The 13142-nt window shown below is 44.9% G+C and overlaps 1 protein-coding gene across 1 annotated transcript in view; it reads left to right on the forward strand.

Annotated features, from left to right (window-relative positions):
• SYN2 (synapsin II) overlaps nucleotides 1-13142 on the forward strand; it is a 169533-nt gene that overhangs the window by 139545 nt on the left and 16846 nt on the right. The window contains exons 8-10 of the mRNA XM_037802165.1: nucleotides 3762-3836; nucleotides 4295-4397; nucleotides 5784-5933. Of these exons, the coding sequence (XP_037658093.1) occupies nucleotides 3762-3836; nucleotides 4295-4397; nucleotides 5784-5933 (328 nt within the window). The remainder of the gene's footprint in view (nucleotides 1-3761; nucleotides 3837-4294; nucleotides 4398-5783; nucleotides 5934-13142) is intronic.

Raw genomic sequence — 13142 nt, forward strand, 5'->3', positions numbered from 1 at the left:
ATATACAGAAAGGTGAAGACTTTCAAAACACAATTCAATGAGTAACTTTAGAGCAAATTTCAAAGAATGTTACAGGTTACAGTTTCACCATGTCATTTACCTCGTTCCAGCTTTTCCAACACCCCAGCATCTAAAAAAATATATATATTATTAAATCTTATCTTGTTTGTTGCTACTCCTTCCTCTCGCTTAATCCCTTTCCCCATCTTCAGGGGTGTCTAGGCAGTGGGCACCCTAACTTGTTCATTTTAAAAGGGGGTGCCGACAGTATGGACTTACCCACCCATTTCTGCTTTTCTTTCCTTTTTTTCCCCTCCCCACCCCTGGCGTTATAGTTAGGAGCCCTTCCCTTGCTCCTTTCCCAGAACACCCTCTGCTCTCCTCTGGCCGTTGACACACATGTGGTATTAGTGTCACCTTCCTCCTTTGGACTCCAAGCTCTGGCAACCGTCTCGTCTTGCCTGCACCCTCGCACAGCAGCAGACATGTGATAGACACATTATAGGTATTCCCCGAAGAGCCCTTGTACAGAACCAAAGTTTGCAAGGTTTTGTTTGTTGGTTGGTTGGTTTGTTTGCTTTTTACCTTTATTGACTAGATTCCTAATTTTTAAAAGTTTCTAATTTTATGTTTATAGACTTCCTGCTTCAGAAAGGAATTCAGGATTACTCTAAGATTATATAAGCACAATGTAAAACAGGATGATTTAAAAGGCCATTCTAAAAACTAGCTAACAGAAGCAGAAGAATAGCTGTTTTCAGGCATCTAGGAAAGCAGATTTCCTATATTTTAATTTTTAAAATAGACTTTATTTTTAGAGCAGTTTTAGGTTTACAGGAAAATGGTGCAGAAAGTACAGAGAGTTCCCATATGCTTCTCCCCAGCCCCACAGTTTCTCCTGTTAGTAATATCTGGTATTAGTGTGGTGCAGTTGTTATAACTGATGAACCAATATTGCTACATTATTGTTAGCTAAACTCTCCAGTTTGTGTTAGGGTTGTACGGTCCTTTGAGTTTTGACAAATGCATAATGCATCCACCATCACAGTATCGTACAGAATAGTTTTGCTGCCCTAAAAATCCCCTGTGCTCCACCTGTTCAACCCTCCCCTTCCCCCTATACCCCTGGCAACCACTGATCTTTTTATTGCCTCTATAGTTTTGCCTTTCCAGAATGTCAGATGGTTGAAATCAGATAGTGTGCAGCTTTTTCAGATTGGCTTCTTTCTGTTAGCAATATGCATTTAAGATTCCTCCATGTCTTTTTGTAGCTTGATAGCTCATCTCCTTTTATCACTGAGTAGTATCCCGTGGTATGAATGTACCGCAGTTTATCTGTTTGCCTATTGAAGGACATCTTGGTTGCTTCCAGTTTAGGACAATTATGAATAAAGCTGCTCTAAACATATTGTGCAGGCTTTGTATGGATGTAAGTTTTCAACTCCTTTGGGTAAATACCTGGGAGCAGTATTGCTGGGTAGTATGACAAGCCTATGTTTAACTTTGTAAGAAATTGCCACATTTTCTTTCAAAGTGGCTGTACCATTTTGCATTCCTGCCAGCAATGAATGAGAGTTCCTATTGCTCCACACTAGCTTTTCATCTTCAAATTCCCCTAAATAAACAGAAATGTTCACTGATGATGGCAGTGGAGCAAGAGTGTCTTGATCCTTAAAAGGAGACACTAAACTTTTAAGGGTCATAGTTTCCAGAAACAGTTTAAAATGAAGCCTAAGAAAAGAGAATTCTCAAATCTTGATGCAAGTCGGTGACCAGAGCAGCTTTATATACAAGAGACCGTCAGTTATTTAGGGGCATGTTTTAGGTCCTCTCAGCTTCTCTGTACCACTCCTTTTCCCCACAGTTTTTATATCCTTGCTCTCAGAAGAAAGAATTGACTTGGCAATAGCCAAGATAAGGTTTGAGAGTCTCCCCCTTTCCCCCAGCTCCCACCCTGGAGAATCCAGAGCATCCGTGTATGGTGGAGAGAAAGTGCTGTTCCCGTCTGTCATTAGGCAGTAATGTAGGGCCCTTGGAGGAGGTCAGATGACTGATGTCTAGAGAGATAGGTGAGCGATCATTGAGTGACCTCTCGGTGTCCCCTCTGCCCCTAGGCAGCCTGTCTGGATTTGGGTCCTATGCCCTGTCTTCTTTGGTAGAGAAGGGTCTGAAGTGAAGTCTTGGGGGACTTTGTAAACTTCAAAGTGCCATCCACATGTAAGGGACATTATTATTATTCACTCAAAGCTCTAAGACCCTATTATGTTTCATGGCTTTGTGCTGGGGACATGGAATTGAGTGACTCTCTGTCCCTGCCCTTGAGGAGCCCAGTCTGGTCACAGGGACACATTTGTAAACCACCCGTGTTGTGAATACAGCGCTATTTGTATTATGATTCTGTCTTTGTGTTTCTACTCAGGTTTTTCAGGCCACTCAAGCTGTTTGTTTTCAAACTTGGCGATGGGGTGTAGGGGACAATTTATCACATAGAGGGAGCCAGAAGACCTGGATTTTTATCTCATATCTATTTTGACTAGATATACAACCTTGGACAAGTCGCCTAACCTTTCTGAGTCTTAATTTCCTTGTCTGAAAAGTGGGGGCACGAATCCCAGGCTGCTTGCACAAAGGATTTCAATGAAACTCTAGTGCACGGTTTGGTGAGGAAAAACCCTGGAAAGCAGTCAATACTGTACATGTGGTGAGGAGTTGTTATTACCCTCATCAGTCAACTCACCGGACCATCTTAGGGCTCTAAAAAAATCTAACTGTATATCTAGGTATCCCAGTGTCTGAAACCACATCTCTGGGGAGCATATTCCTGAGAACTGCTAAATGGAGATTAGCACATCCAGACTTCAAACAGTATGGAATGACAGGGACAGCACATGAAGGGCTCTGTCATCTGTGTGAGCAGGACTTTTCTGCTCTTGACTGTATCTGGGTGAAGACTAGTAATTAAAAAGATGTAGTTTGGGTGCTTTACAGTTTCTTTAAGCCTGTATCAGTTGGTCCTCATGAGAACCCTTTTTTTTTTAAAATGATTCACCCAGAGTCACCAAGCCAGTCAAGAGCAAATCTAGAACTGGAAACCCAGTTCATTTGCCTCCTATTTAGTCCAAAACTAACTGACCCCAACACATGTTCATGGACAGAGGATGTGGCAGGAATGATAGAGAAGAGGTTAACTGATGTGCCCAGAGTCACACTGCTAATACTGTCGGCCCTCAGAAATTAACTGTTGAATGAATGAATGAATGAATGAGTGATCCAGTAAGGAAGCCATTGGGAGATATTCACAAGAACCCTAAAGGAGTTCCCAGGATCAATGCAATTCAGTTTGTATATACTGATTCAGCTCAGACACTCAGTGGGTGGGTGACTGGGAATGCAAGGCACAATATATACCCTCAAGTGGTTGACAAAACCTGTGGATATAAGACTTAGCTCAAGTAACTCAAGTAAAAAGTAGATGTAGGGTTGCAAGGTTTAGGCAGGTACTGTAGGAGTTCTAAGGAGAGCAATAGCTCATCTGGTTGAAAAGATCAGGGAAGGCTCATGAAGCCAGAGTGGTCTGGGCTGGACCCTTGCAGGTGGGGGTTTAGCAGAGGCAGCAGCTGAACAGACAGGCCCCCACCTAGGCTATCTGTGAGAGAAGTGGGTGGGGAACGCAGGGATGAGCTAAAATGCTGGGAGGTTTTGTGCCCTCCTCCTGCTGGTGTGGCTCATGCCTTTGCTGACCTGGCGGGACCTTGTTGCAGGAGGACGTCTATCTCAGGGAACTGGAAGACGAACACTGGCTCTGCAATGCTGGAGCAGATTGCAATGTCAGACAGGTAAGTGAAAGGAGTCCCCAGCCCAGGGAGGCAGGCTTTCATAGACAAAGAACTAGAAGAGATGAGCCCTGCCCAAAGGGAGTCTCTGAGCTAACAGGACAGATAAAACACAAAGGCTCAAGCAGCCAGTTAAAAAGATCAGAAAGGACTGGGTTATGTGCTAAATTTTATGGAGATGAAGATCACATACAATAGGAGTTATAAGAAAGGAGTAGTTAGTGGTGTGGGCTGGAGCAGCCAAGGAAGGCCTCCTGGAGAAGGCAAGACCTGCTCTGGAGAGATGGGTAGGATATGGAGAGCAAAGGGGGCACTGTAAATAAGGGGATATGCTTGCTGGGGGTGGAGGGAGGGAGGGAGGGATGGAGGACAGGATAGGGGATGAGAGAGATGAGGGAGGCAGAGGCAGCAAGACGAGCATGAAATGCCCTTGTCTCAGGACATCTTCCTGTTCCCTCCAGGTACAAGCTGTGGGTGGACACCTGCTCTGAGATATTTGGTGGCCTGGACATCTGTGCTGTTAAAGCAGTACATGGCAAAGATGGGAAAGACTACATTTTCGAGGTACGTTTAGCCCAAAGGGTAGCTCAGTGATAAACAACCCCCAAGGCTAAAGGTGCTGGCTTGAGAACTATGTGGGCAGCCCCGACTGTACTTGGATTAGAGTTACTTAGGCCAGGGCAAGGTTACCAGATGGTAGATCAGTGGATGTGTGTAGCAAGACACCTCCACCAGTGGGGAGTCACTGTTTCTATCTGACCAGCCAACCCACACCATGTTGTAAGAGATGCCATATCTGCGTGTGTGGGACCCTAGCCTAATGCCATTCCTCTGGGGAAGGCTGTAGTGTTTTTTTGTTTTGTTTTGTATTGTATTTTACCATTCTTGGTCTCAGAAAGCTGGACCTTGGGAATCACTGGGTCCAACATGCTCATTTTTCAGATGAGTAAACTAAGGCCTGAGGCCATCAGTGTGTACCCAAGGCCAGAGAGAAAATTACTGTCTCAAACTAGGCTAGAATCCAGGTCTCCTGGATGCAGAAGATTCTGCTTAGCATCTGTCTGAGCCTGGGAGACACTTTACTCGGCTTGGTCCTCTAACACAACTTTGCTGACTCCCTTTTCCCGATTAAAGGGAAAGCCAGTGGCCGTATGAATCTTCCACACATATTCCTGCCCAGTCTTCCTGGGAGAAAGGAAAGGTTCCCTGCCAGGAGTTGGTGGTATTTCCAGAATATTGGTGTCAGGAGCCCAAGTGGACTTTGGAATCCTCCTCTTCGCCTGCTGGGGATATAGCCTTCTTGATGGTCATGCCTATAAGTCACCTCCCCTCTCTGGTGGGCCTCAGTTTTCTAATCCATAAATGAGAGAGTTGCACTACAGAGTCTATGATCCTACTTAGGGAAAAACTTCCTAAAGGAGGAAAACACTGATCTGGGCCTTGAAGGACAGGAAGAATCAGTATTGGTGGCAAAAAGAGGGGTGGCATCCCAGGCCAGGAACAAAGGTGGGAGTCTAGTCATTCATCGAGCAGAGCATGTTTGGAAGCAGAGATTGTAGGATGAAAAGTCACAAAGATGAAAACTGCCTGCTCCTAGCCAGGGTCTGAAGGGAATGTATTGGCCCCACCTTCATCTCTTCCTGCTCCCCTTGCCTACAGACCTTTGAGCCCTGGCCTCTTTCTCTCCCCACCACCCTCAGCAGTCAGTCTTCAATCTCACTGAGCTCCACCCTGAGTGAACATTGAGGGAAGGGACCCAAGACAGAGGTCTGCAGGAGTTGGAGACAAAGATCTTCCTCCTGCAAAGGAGCATGCTTCAAATTGATGACAACAGCGCCAGCTTCCCCTCCAACCTCTGCCTGCTAGCTTAAGTCCTACCCATTCTGAAAGACTGCGCCAGGCCTTTTATGTCTCCAGACCCTTTCCTCACGTGGCCCTGTCTTCCACCAGGTCATGGACTGCAGTATGCCACTGATTGGGGAACACCAGGTGGAGGACAGACAGCTCATCACTGAACTAGTCATCAGCAAGATGAATCAGCTGCTGTCCAGGACCCCTGCCCTGTCTCCTCAAAGACCCTTAACCACCCAGCAGCCACAGGTAAGTAGCTGAGAAGAGACACAGGAGAGCTAAGAACCATTCCTGGGCCCACCTCTAGACTTTGGTGGCTGTAGGATGGCGTTGAGGTCAGATAACCACAGGCCTGGATTGGATCTGAGGAGTCTGCTTCCTCTTCCTTTCCTTACCTCCCCTCCTGACCAGAGGCCTCATTGTCTCACACCACCCCTTATAGGGGCCTTCTCGTTAGTCTGCAGTACCAGCCTTAGAACTGTCCAGGATGAAGTGGGTACAGGATCTCTTTCTTCTGGACTTGGAGTCTCCTGGGAACTAGAGCCCCAGTTTCTCCTGGAACCCAGGATGCTCCCACTTTTAAACTGAGATGGGGCTGGGTTGGACCTCTTACCAGCTGTTCACTGTGTGAGACAGGTCCACTAAATTTGCAGAGGAAAAGGGTCTTTCCAGGGAATCTGCTAGTCTGCTTTTAGAAAGAGAGAGGAGAGAGTCAGATCCCTCATTCTGGGAGAGAGAAAACAGGCAAAACTCAGATTAGAGATCTGCTTTCCTTCGTAAAAGGGAGGAGGCAGCATTCTTCAGTTGGTTGTGGTGCAGGACTGCATGGGCAGTCACACCCACAGGGACAGTGGGACAGCTGCAGGTGTGGTGGGAAACCCATATGGAAGCTTCTGTAGAACATCAGGCCCTGAGGCTCTAGAATGGGCCAAAGGAAAACAGAGACCCTGCAGGCTTGAGGGTCTTTAGTCCAGCCTAGCAGGTATGTCACTTTTCAAAAATATCTCCAAACTCTTCTCTCCACTGAATTTTGTATAAAGAAGCAGTAAGAACTTGAGACAGTGAATCAAAGAACTGAATCCTAGTCTAGCTCTGCCCCTAACCTGCTGTACAACTTTGGGGGGAAGTTACTGCCATTTTTTTGGACTCGATTTTTATCATTTGTGAATGAGAATTCTCTCAGAATCTTGTTTCAAAAAGTTAGTGGGAATAGAATAGGGATTCAGTGTGGGCTTTGAAGTTTGAATCCTGGACCCTCCATTTACTAGATTTGTGATCTTGGATAAGGTCCTTATCTGTGTCTCAGGAGAGATAATATATCATAAGTTACGAGAATTAAATAGGTAATGCATCTAAAATATGGCATAGCACATAACAAACACCCAGTAGAAGTTTGTTGTTACTATGTAAGTAAGCAGCTCTGAACTTGGGATCCCTGCAACCTCAGGCTTTGAGATCGTCAATCCTTTTCTAAAGATCAGTGCCTCTCAGGGTGTTATACTATAGTCAGAAGCAAAGATAATTGGATTCTAGAAATTCTTCAGTAAGAAAGAAGAGAAAGCCAACAGCCTTACTCTGGAGGTGAAAGAGAAAAAAAAAAAAAAAAAAACAGTATAAAACAGTCTGGATTATTTAGTATAGAAGCAAATTACCTTACATTTCTCTTCTCATTTGAATATCACAGACTCATCGCATAATAGCATAGTTGATGTTCATAATAATGAGCCTGAATCATCAAGAAAGGGTTAAATTTTACTCAGTATTCCATATTTTTTTTAAGAAGCCTGGAAACATAATATATGAGAAAGATTTCTATTAAAACGACTAAAATAAAACAGTGTGACAATTGGCAAGTAAGTAGTCTTCCTGTGCCTCAGTTTCCCCATCTGTAATATGAGATGATATCTAAGTACCTTTTGAGCTCTAAAAATTTCTTGGGAGTAGTGTATTTCCAGCCTTGCTGATGCTGGATAAATGGGAACATCTGGGCTGATAGATGTTGCCTCTGACTCCCTTTGGGTATCCAAGTTGAAAGTAGTCCCCTGTGGCAAGAGGTTATCATATATTACCTCTTGTGGGTGTTTCACACATTCTTAGCTGGTTCACACCGTGTCCGATGTCTGACCAAGTGCAAGAATCTGTTCCCTGCACTTCGGGAATGGTAGTTACTAGAGAATTACAGTATGATGATTAGGAGATCAAAGCTTAATTGCTTGTCAGAGATGCAAGCCCATTATTTAAAGATTGTACTTAACTAGAAGTGATAAAAAGATTTTCGTGGTTAAAAAAATATCAGTCCCAAGGTTAGATTTTATGATTTTGTTAATCTGATGGAGTCAAGAGACTTGGGTCTGTTTAGTCCACCCAGCCACTCTGTAAAATGGGATTGGCAGATTTTTGCTGTCTTTGCTGTAGAGAGAGTGACAAGCAGTCCCCTTCTTCCGTTTAACCCTGAGAAATACAGAGAACATCTGGTAGTCTCTTAAAGAGTTTATGACTGGATAAGACAGGCTGACGCTGCCCAGGCAAGATAAAAATGAGCCACTTAGGGATCCTGCGAAAGGTCCTTATGTATTTCTATAAATGTGTGTAGCATTCTTTCTTGGCCTTCTGCAAGGAAAGTCATTCTGAACTAGAATGAAAGCTATGCTCATGCTGAGAGTCAGGAGATCTGGGTTTAGACCTGTCCTTGCCACTGACTCACAAGGTGACTTTGGGTAGATTTCTTCCCCTCTTTGTGCCTCAGCACCTTTGTGTTAAAAGGAAGGATTGAACCAAACAACAACAACAACAAAAACAAACCTCTAAGTTCCCTTCTAGCAATAAAATATAGATTACATGAAAATATCTGAAGCATAAAAGTTCAGTAACAGAAGTCACACAATAATTTTTTTCTACTTCACAGAAGGCATTAGCTCCTCTTCAGATAAGCTCGTCTTTTTATAAACATTAAATATTGCAGCTTAAACATTTTAAAGAGAAATCTCCAATGTGGATTATATGCAGGAAGCATGGTAAGAAATGAGCTTTCCTAAGGATAGGGCCTTCTGTAGAAGCCCCTCAAAGCAAAGCCAGTCAGACTCAAGGATAAGCTTTTCTCTGCTCAACCTAACATTCGAAGCTACAGCAGGATGTTGTGGAAGGTACACTGTGCTAAGATTCTGTACTCAGGTGCTAGTCCTCACTCTGCCGTAGTGTATGGACCTTGGGCAGCTAGATCTGTGTTTCCTCACCTATAAACTAGAGTTTGAATTAGATGACCTCTAGATCCCTGTCAATTCTCAGATCGCATGTTTGAATTAATTTAGCAAAATGTTTCCCAAGCACTGTCAGTCCCTCTGGATAGGGACCATGCCTTATTCATCTCTGTTTCCACTGGCGATCACAAGCCTAGCCAAGAATACGTGCTTAATACCAGTTAGTAAATGGATGCTAGATTCTTAGAGCTATAATGATGAATGAGATACAGTTTCTGTCCAAAACTTATTTATATTCTAAATTGAAAGTATCCTCTCTTAGCTCCCTCTGAGCCTTGTGCCTTGATCCCAGGCCATTTGGAAGACAGGAGGCATCCAACAGTGTCACCCTTGGCATCTTTATCCGTGTGAATCTGCTTCTAAGGCCCATCCTCCACTTGCTATCTGGATCCTGCCTCCTTTTTGATTCGAGTATCCTGTCTTCTGTCTTCTTTTCCAGCAGATTATCACACCAACATATAGACAAGTCCCATTTTAAAAATTAAGATAAAAACAAAGCCTCATATTTCCTTTCATCTACTGCCCCATCCCTCTGAACTCCCTTCTCAGTCAGTCCTCTTGAGTGGTTTTTGTCAGTATCTCTCCCACGTCACATCATATTCTCTACTCAGTCCACTCCAGTCAGCCTTCTACCCCCACCAGGTGCTCTTGTCAAAGTCTCTCCATGTCACCAACTCCAGTGGTCACTCTCTTTTGTTCTTATCTCATGTGTCTTCAGTAGCATTTGACACAGCTGAGCACTCCATCCTTCTTGAAATATTTTCATTTCTAGGCTTCTGTGACACCGCCACCCCCATACACATTGCCTGGTGTTCATTCTACCTTATTGGCTTCTTCTCAGCCTCCTTTGCTGGCTCCTCCACTTCTACTAAACCTCTAAATATCAGTGCCTCAGAACTTGGTCTCACTATGTACATTCCTTGGTGATCTTGGCCTGTTCATGTCTATCTCCTGTCCTAGCTTCTCCTTTGAACTGTTTTGGTTTGCTAAAGCTGCTGGAATGCAATGTACCAGAAACAGACCAGCTTTTAACAATGGGGATTTATTAGCTTACAAGTTACAATTCTAAAGCCGTGAAAATGTCCAAATTAAGGTATCAACAGGAGAATACCTTCTTTGAAGAAAGGCTGCTGGCATCTGGGACACCCCTGTCACATGGGAAGGCACATGGTCGGCATCTGCTGGTCCTTTGTTCCTGGGTTTCATTGCCTTCAGCTTCTGGTTTCAGTGGCTTTCTCTGTGGTTCCTCTTTTAGCTCCTCTGGGGCTTTACTCTCTCAAAGCTCTCTGCAAACTTCTCTGAGTGTTTCTCTCTCTGAATTCTCTGGGCTTTTTCCACGTCCTTTATCCTCTCATAAAGACTCCAGTAAAGGGTTAAGACCCACCTTGAATTGGGTGGGTCACATCTCAACTGAAACAACCTATTCAAATTGTCTCACCACAACAGGTCTGCACCCACGGGAATAGACTAGAAGAACATGACCTTTTCTGGGGTATATAACAGCTTAAAACCAGCACAAATACCATATTTAATTTTTAACTCCTGTTGACACTTTACTTGGCATCTTGAATAAAACTCAGCCACAGCAGAACTCTTTTTCCCTTAAACCCACCCCTCACCCAATTTCCTCAAGCAATTTGTTTAGGCCCCTACTTTCCTCTTTACCCTCAACCATTCTCGCTCTCGCCCCCCCATGCCTGAGCCACCCTGGTAAGGGCCTTCGCGTTAGCTGTGTCCTCCGTCTGAAATGCTCCTGATCTTTGCATGGCCGGCTCCTTCACAACAGTATAACTGTTATTTCCTCAGCCATCCAATCCAAGTTGCCAACTAGTCACTGGCTACCACCTCTCCCTTCTTTAATTTTCTGCCAAGTTTATTCTTGTCTATTTACTTCTTTGTCTCTTCCATTAAAATGTAAGCTCCTTGAGAGTAGGGACCCAATGCTGCATGTCTAGGGCCTAGGGGTGTGTGTGGGAGTGGTCTGCCCAGGTGCAGTCAGTCCTCTGTAGAGACTTTAAACAACAACAATAAAACCAACCAAAAGCTGTCTTCCTTTTTCATGATCATCATATGCTAGCAATTCTATACAAATGTCAGTGATAAAACTTTCCTCCCACCAGTGTGAACCACTCCCACTGCCCCACTCCCCTTGATATACCATTGCAGTACATATTTGTTGACTGAGTTCCCAGTTGGAATATCTTTAACAGCCCTATTAGCCTATTGGAGTTGACATCAGGATCCTAGGAACAACTTTGGTAATGTGCAAGGGATGTAAACCAAAGGACACTAGCTAGATCCCAGCCAGGTCTTTGCAGGCCCAGCCAGTTCTTTGCATGGTGATCTGAACCCACAGACCACTGTCAGTCAGTCACAGTCAAGCCCCTGTCACTGGCCTCTTTCTCCCATGGCTCTGGGAGCTCAGGCCAAAGGAGTTTTAAATCTGATTCACAAGCCCTAGTAGTTACTTCTTGCCCAGAATTCTGGGCCGAGATCAGGACAGATTTATGACTAACCGTTTGTCTGTCTCTCTCTCTCTCTCTCCTTGCCTGCAACTCCACCATTAGAGCTTTCATTTCTTTGATTCTAGAATACCTAAGGAGGTGGGGGCAGGTGGGGAGCAGGGGCTTGGAAGAAGGCATACCTTACCTTGTGATCAGCCAGCCCTCTGGTCCAAGATGAGTTAACCATAACAAAGAAAGAACAAAGTCATGGGAGTAGGTCCCAGCTGGTTAACAGGACTAGGGACAGGGGTGTAAGAGGCATTGGTTATGACACAGAAAGCAGAGAGATGAGTGGCAAAGCCCAATCTGGCTGATTACAGCTTGACTGCAGCCTGACTCAACCTCCCGCCCTGGGGCTGTCCTGAATGTTGACCTGGGCAACTGACCCTCGACACTGAGGACTCTGAAGTGGTTTAGGGAGACTGTTCTCAAGGTGGCAGTGACACCTGGTGGCCAGTGACGGCCAAAGCCTCCAGGCTATATACCTACAGAGCCTGTACTCCCTGCTCTCCCATCATCCCCCACCCCACTGCCCTCATGCTCTGATTCAGGTTCTTTCACCTGGGATCTGAGCTGGGCCTTAAATCCTGGTGCTCTGGAGAAGTGTGTGCTGCTTCTGAGACATGCCCAGGAACCAGGGAGAGAACTTCAGGTGGATAAAGCTTCCAGATCCTGTCAGTAGAGATGGTGTCCTGATGCTGTCCTTCATGTGGCTAATCTTTCTGTCATTTCCCATTACACTACTCCCACTCTTTTTATTTTCTTGTAAAGTCTTCCAGACACAAGGGACTGATCTGATAATGCAAGAATTTCAGACACTGACGGACTGAGGTGGGTGCTGGTCTCTGTTCAGTGCCCCTCTTTGGCTTGTGGGTTAGGCCCATAGGAGTGATTCTAAGATTCTGCCTTTGTGTGCATTGATATACATATGGTGTCCAAGAGAAAGACAAGCCTCTTGCACTACCCTGAGCTGTCCTGTGAGTGAAAGGAACCACAGATGATGAGCAGTTGTCTCAAGGAAACTTCATACCTTTGGCTCTCTGATAGCCGTCATGGGATAGAACTAGTACCAAAAGGCAAACCTGCTGAAAGACAAGCTTTGGTCTGGCATAAGGAATAAACTTTCTAACACTGAGAGGAAATGGCTGCTCTGGGACGTAGCATACACTTGCCACATCATTGCTGATGTTGAAGCAGGGGTAGGAGGAACCATGGGTGAGAGCAGTTGTAAAAGAATTGGCTGGCCCAGTGAGGGTTGTTGAAGCAGATAACTTTTAAAATCTCTTTCCAGATTGGAAATGCTGTGACCAAGGCTATGTGCTAGCCACAGAACCTGGGACAGGCAGCAATGAGAGTTCAGAATTGAAGAACTAAGGCCAAATAACATCTGGCCTCTGGTAGGATGATCTCCAATCCTTTCTAACTGGTTCTCTGGTCTAAAGAGATACTCAAAAACACGTCCAGCCAGGTCTTTCCAGCCACAAAGGCTTGTAAAGATGAGGTCTCTTTTAGTTTGAGGAGACCCAGGCTAAGGAGGGGGAGTCTAAAGAGCCATGCAGTTAGGGAGGGGGTTATAATCATTCCTCAAATCCCAAACATGGGAGTAAGAAGGCTGCACTTGAGCCTCAAAGAGGTAAATTTAGGACGAATGAATTGCCTTCCTGCTTCCCACAGCAGGGCTGATTTTAAGGAATTTG

The sequence above is a fragment of the Choloepus didactylus genome, chromosome 1 (genome assembly GCF_015220235.1).
Source record: "Choloepus didactylus isolate mChoDid1 chromosome 1, mChoDid1.pri, whole genome shotgun sequence".
Classification (NCBI taxonomy): Eukaryota; Metazoa; Chordata; class Mammalia; order Pilosa; family Megalonychidae; genus Choloepus; species Choloepus didactylus.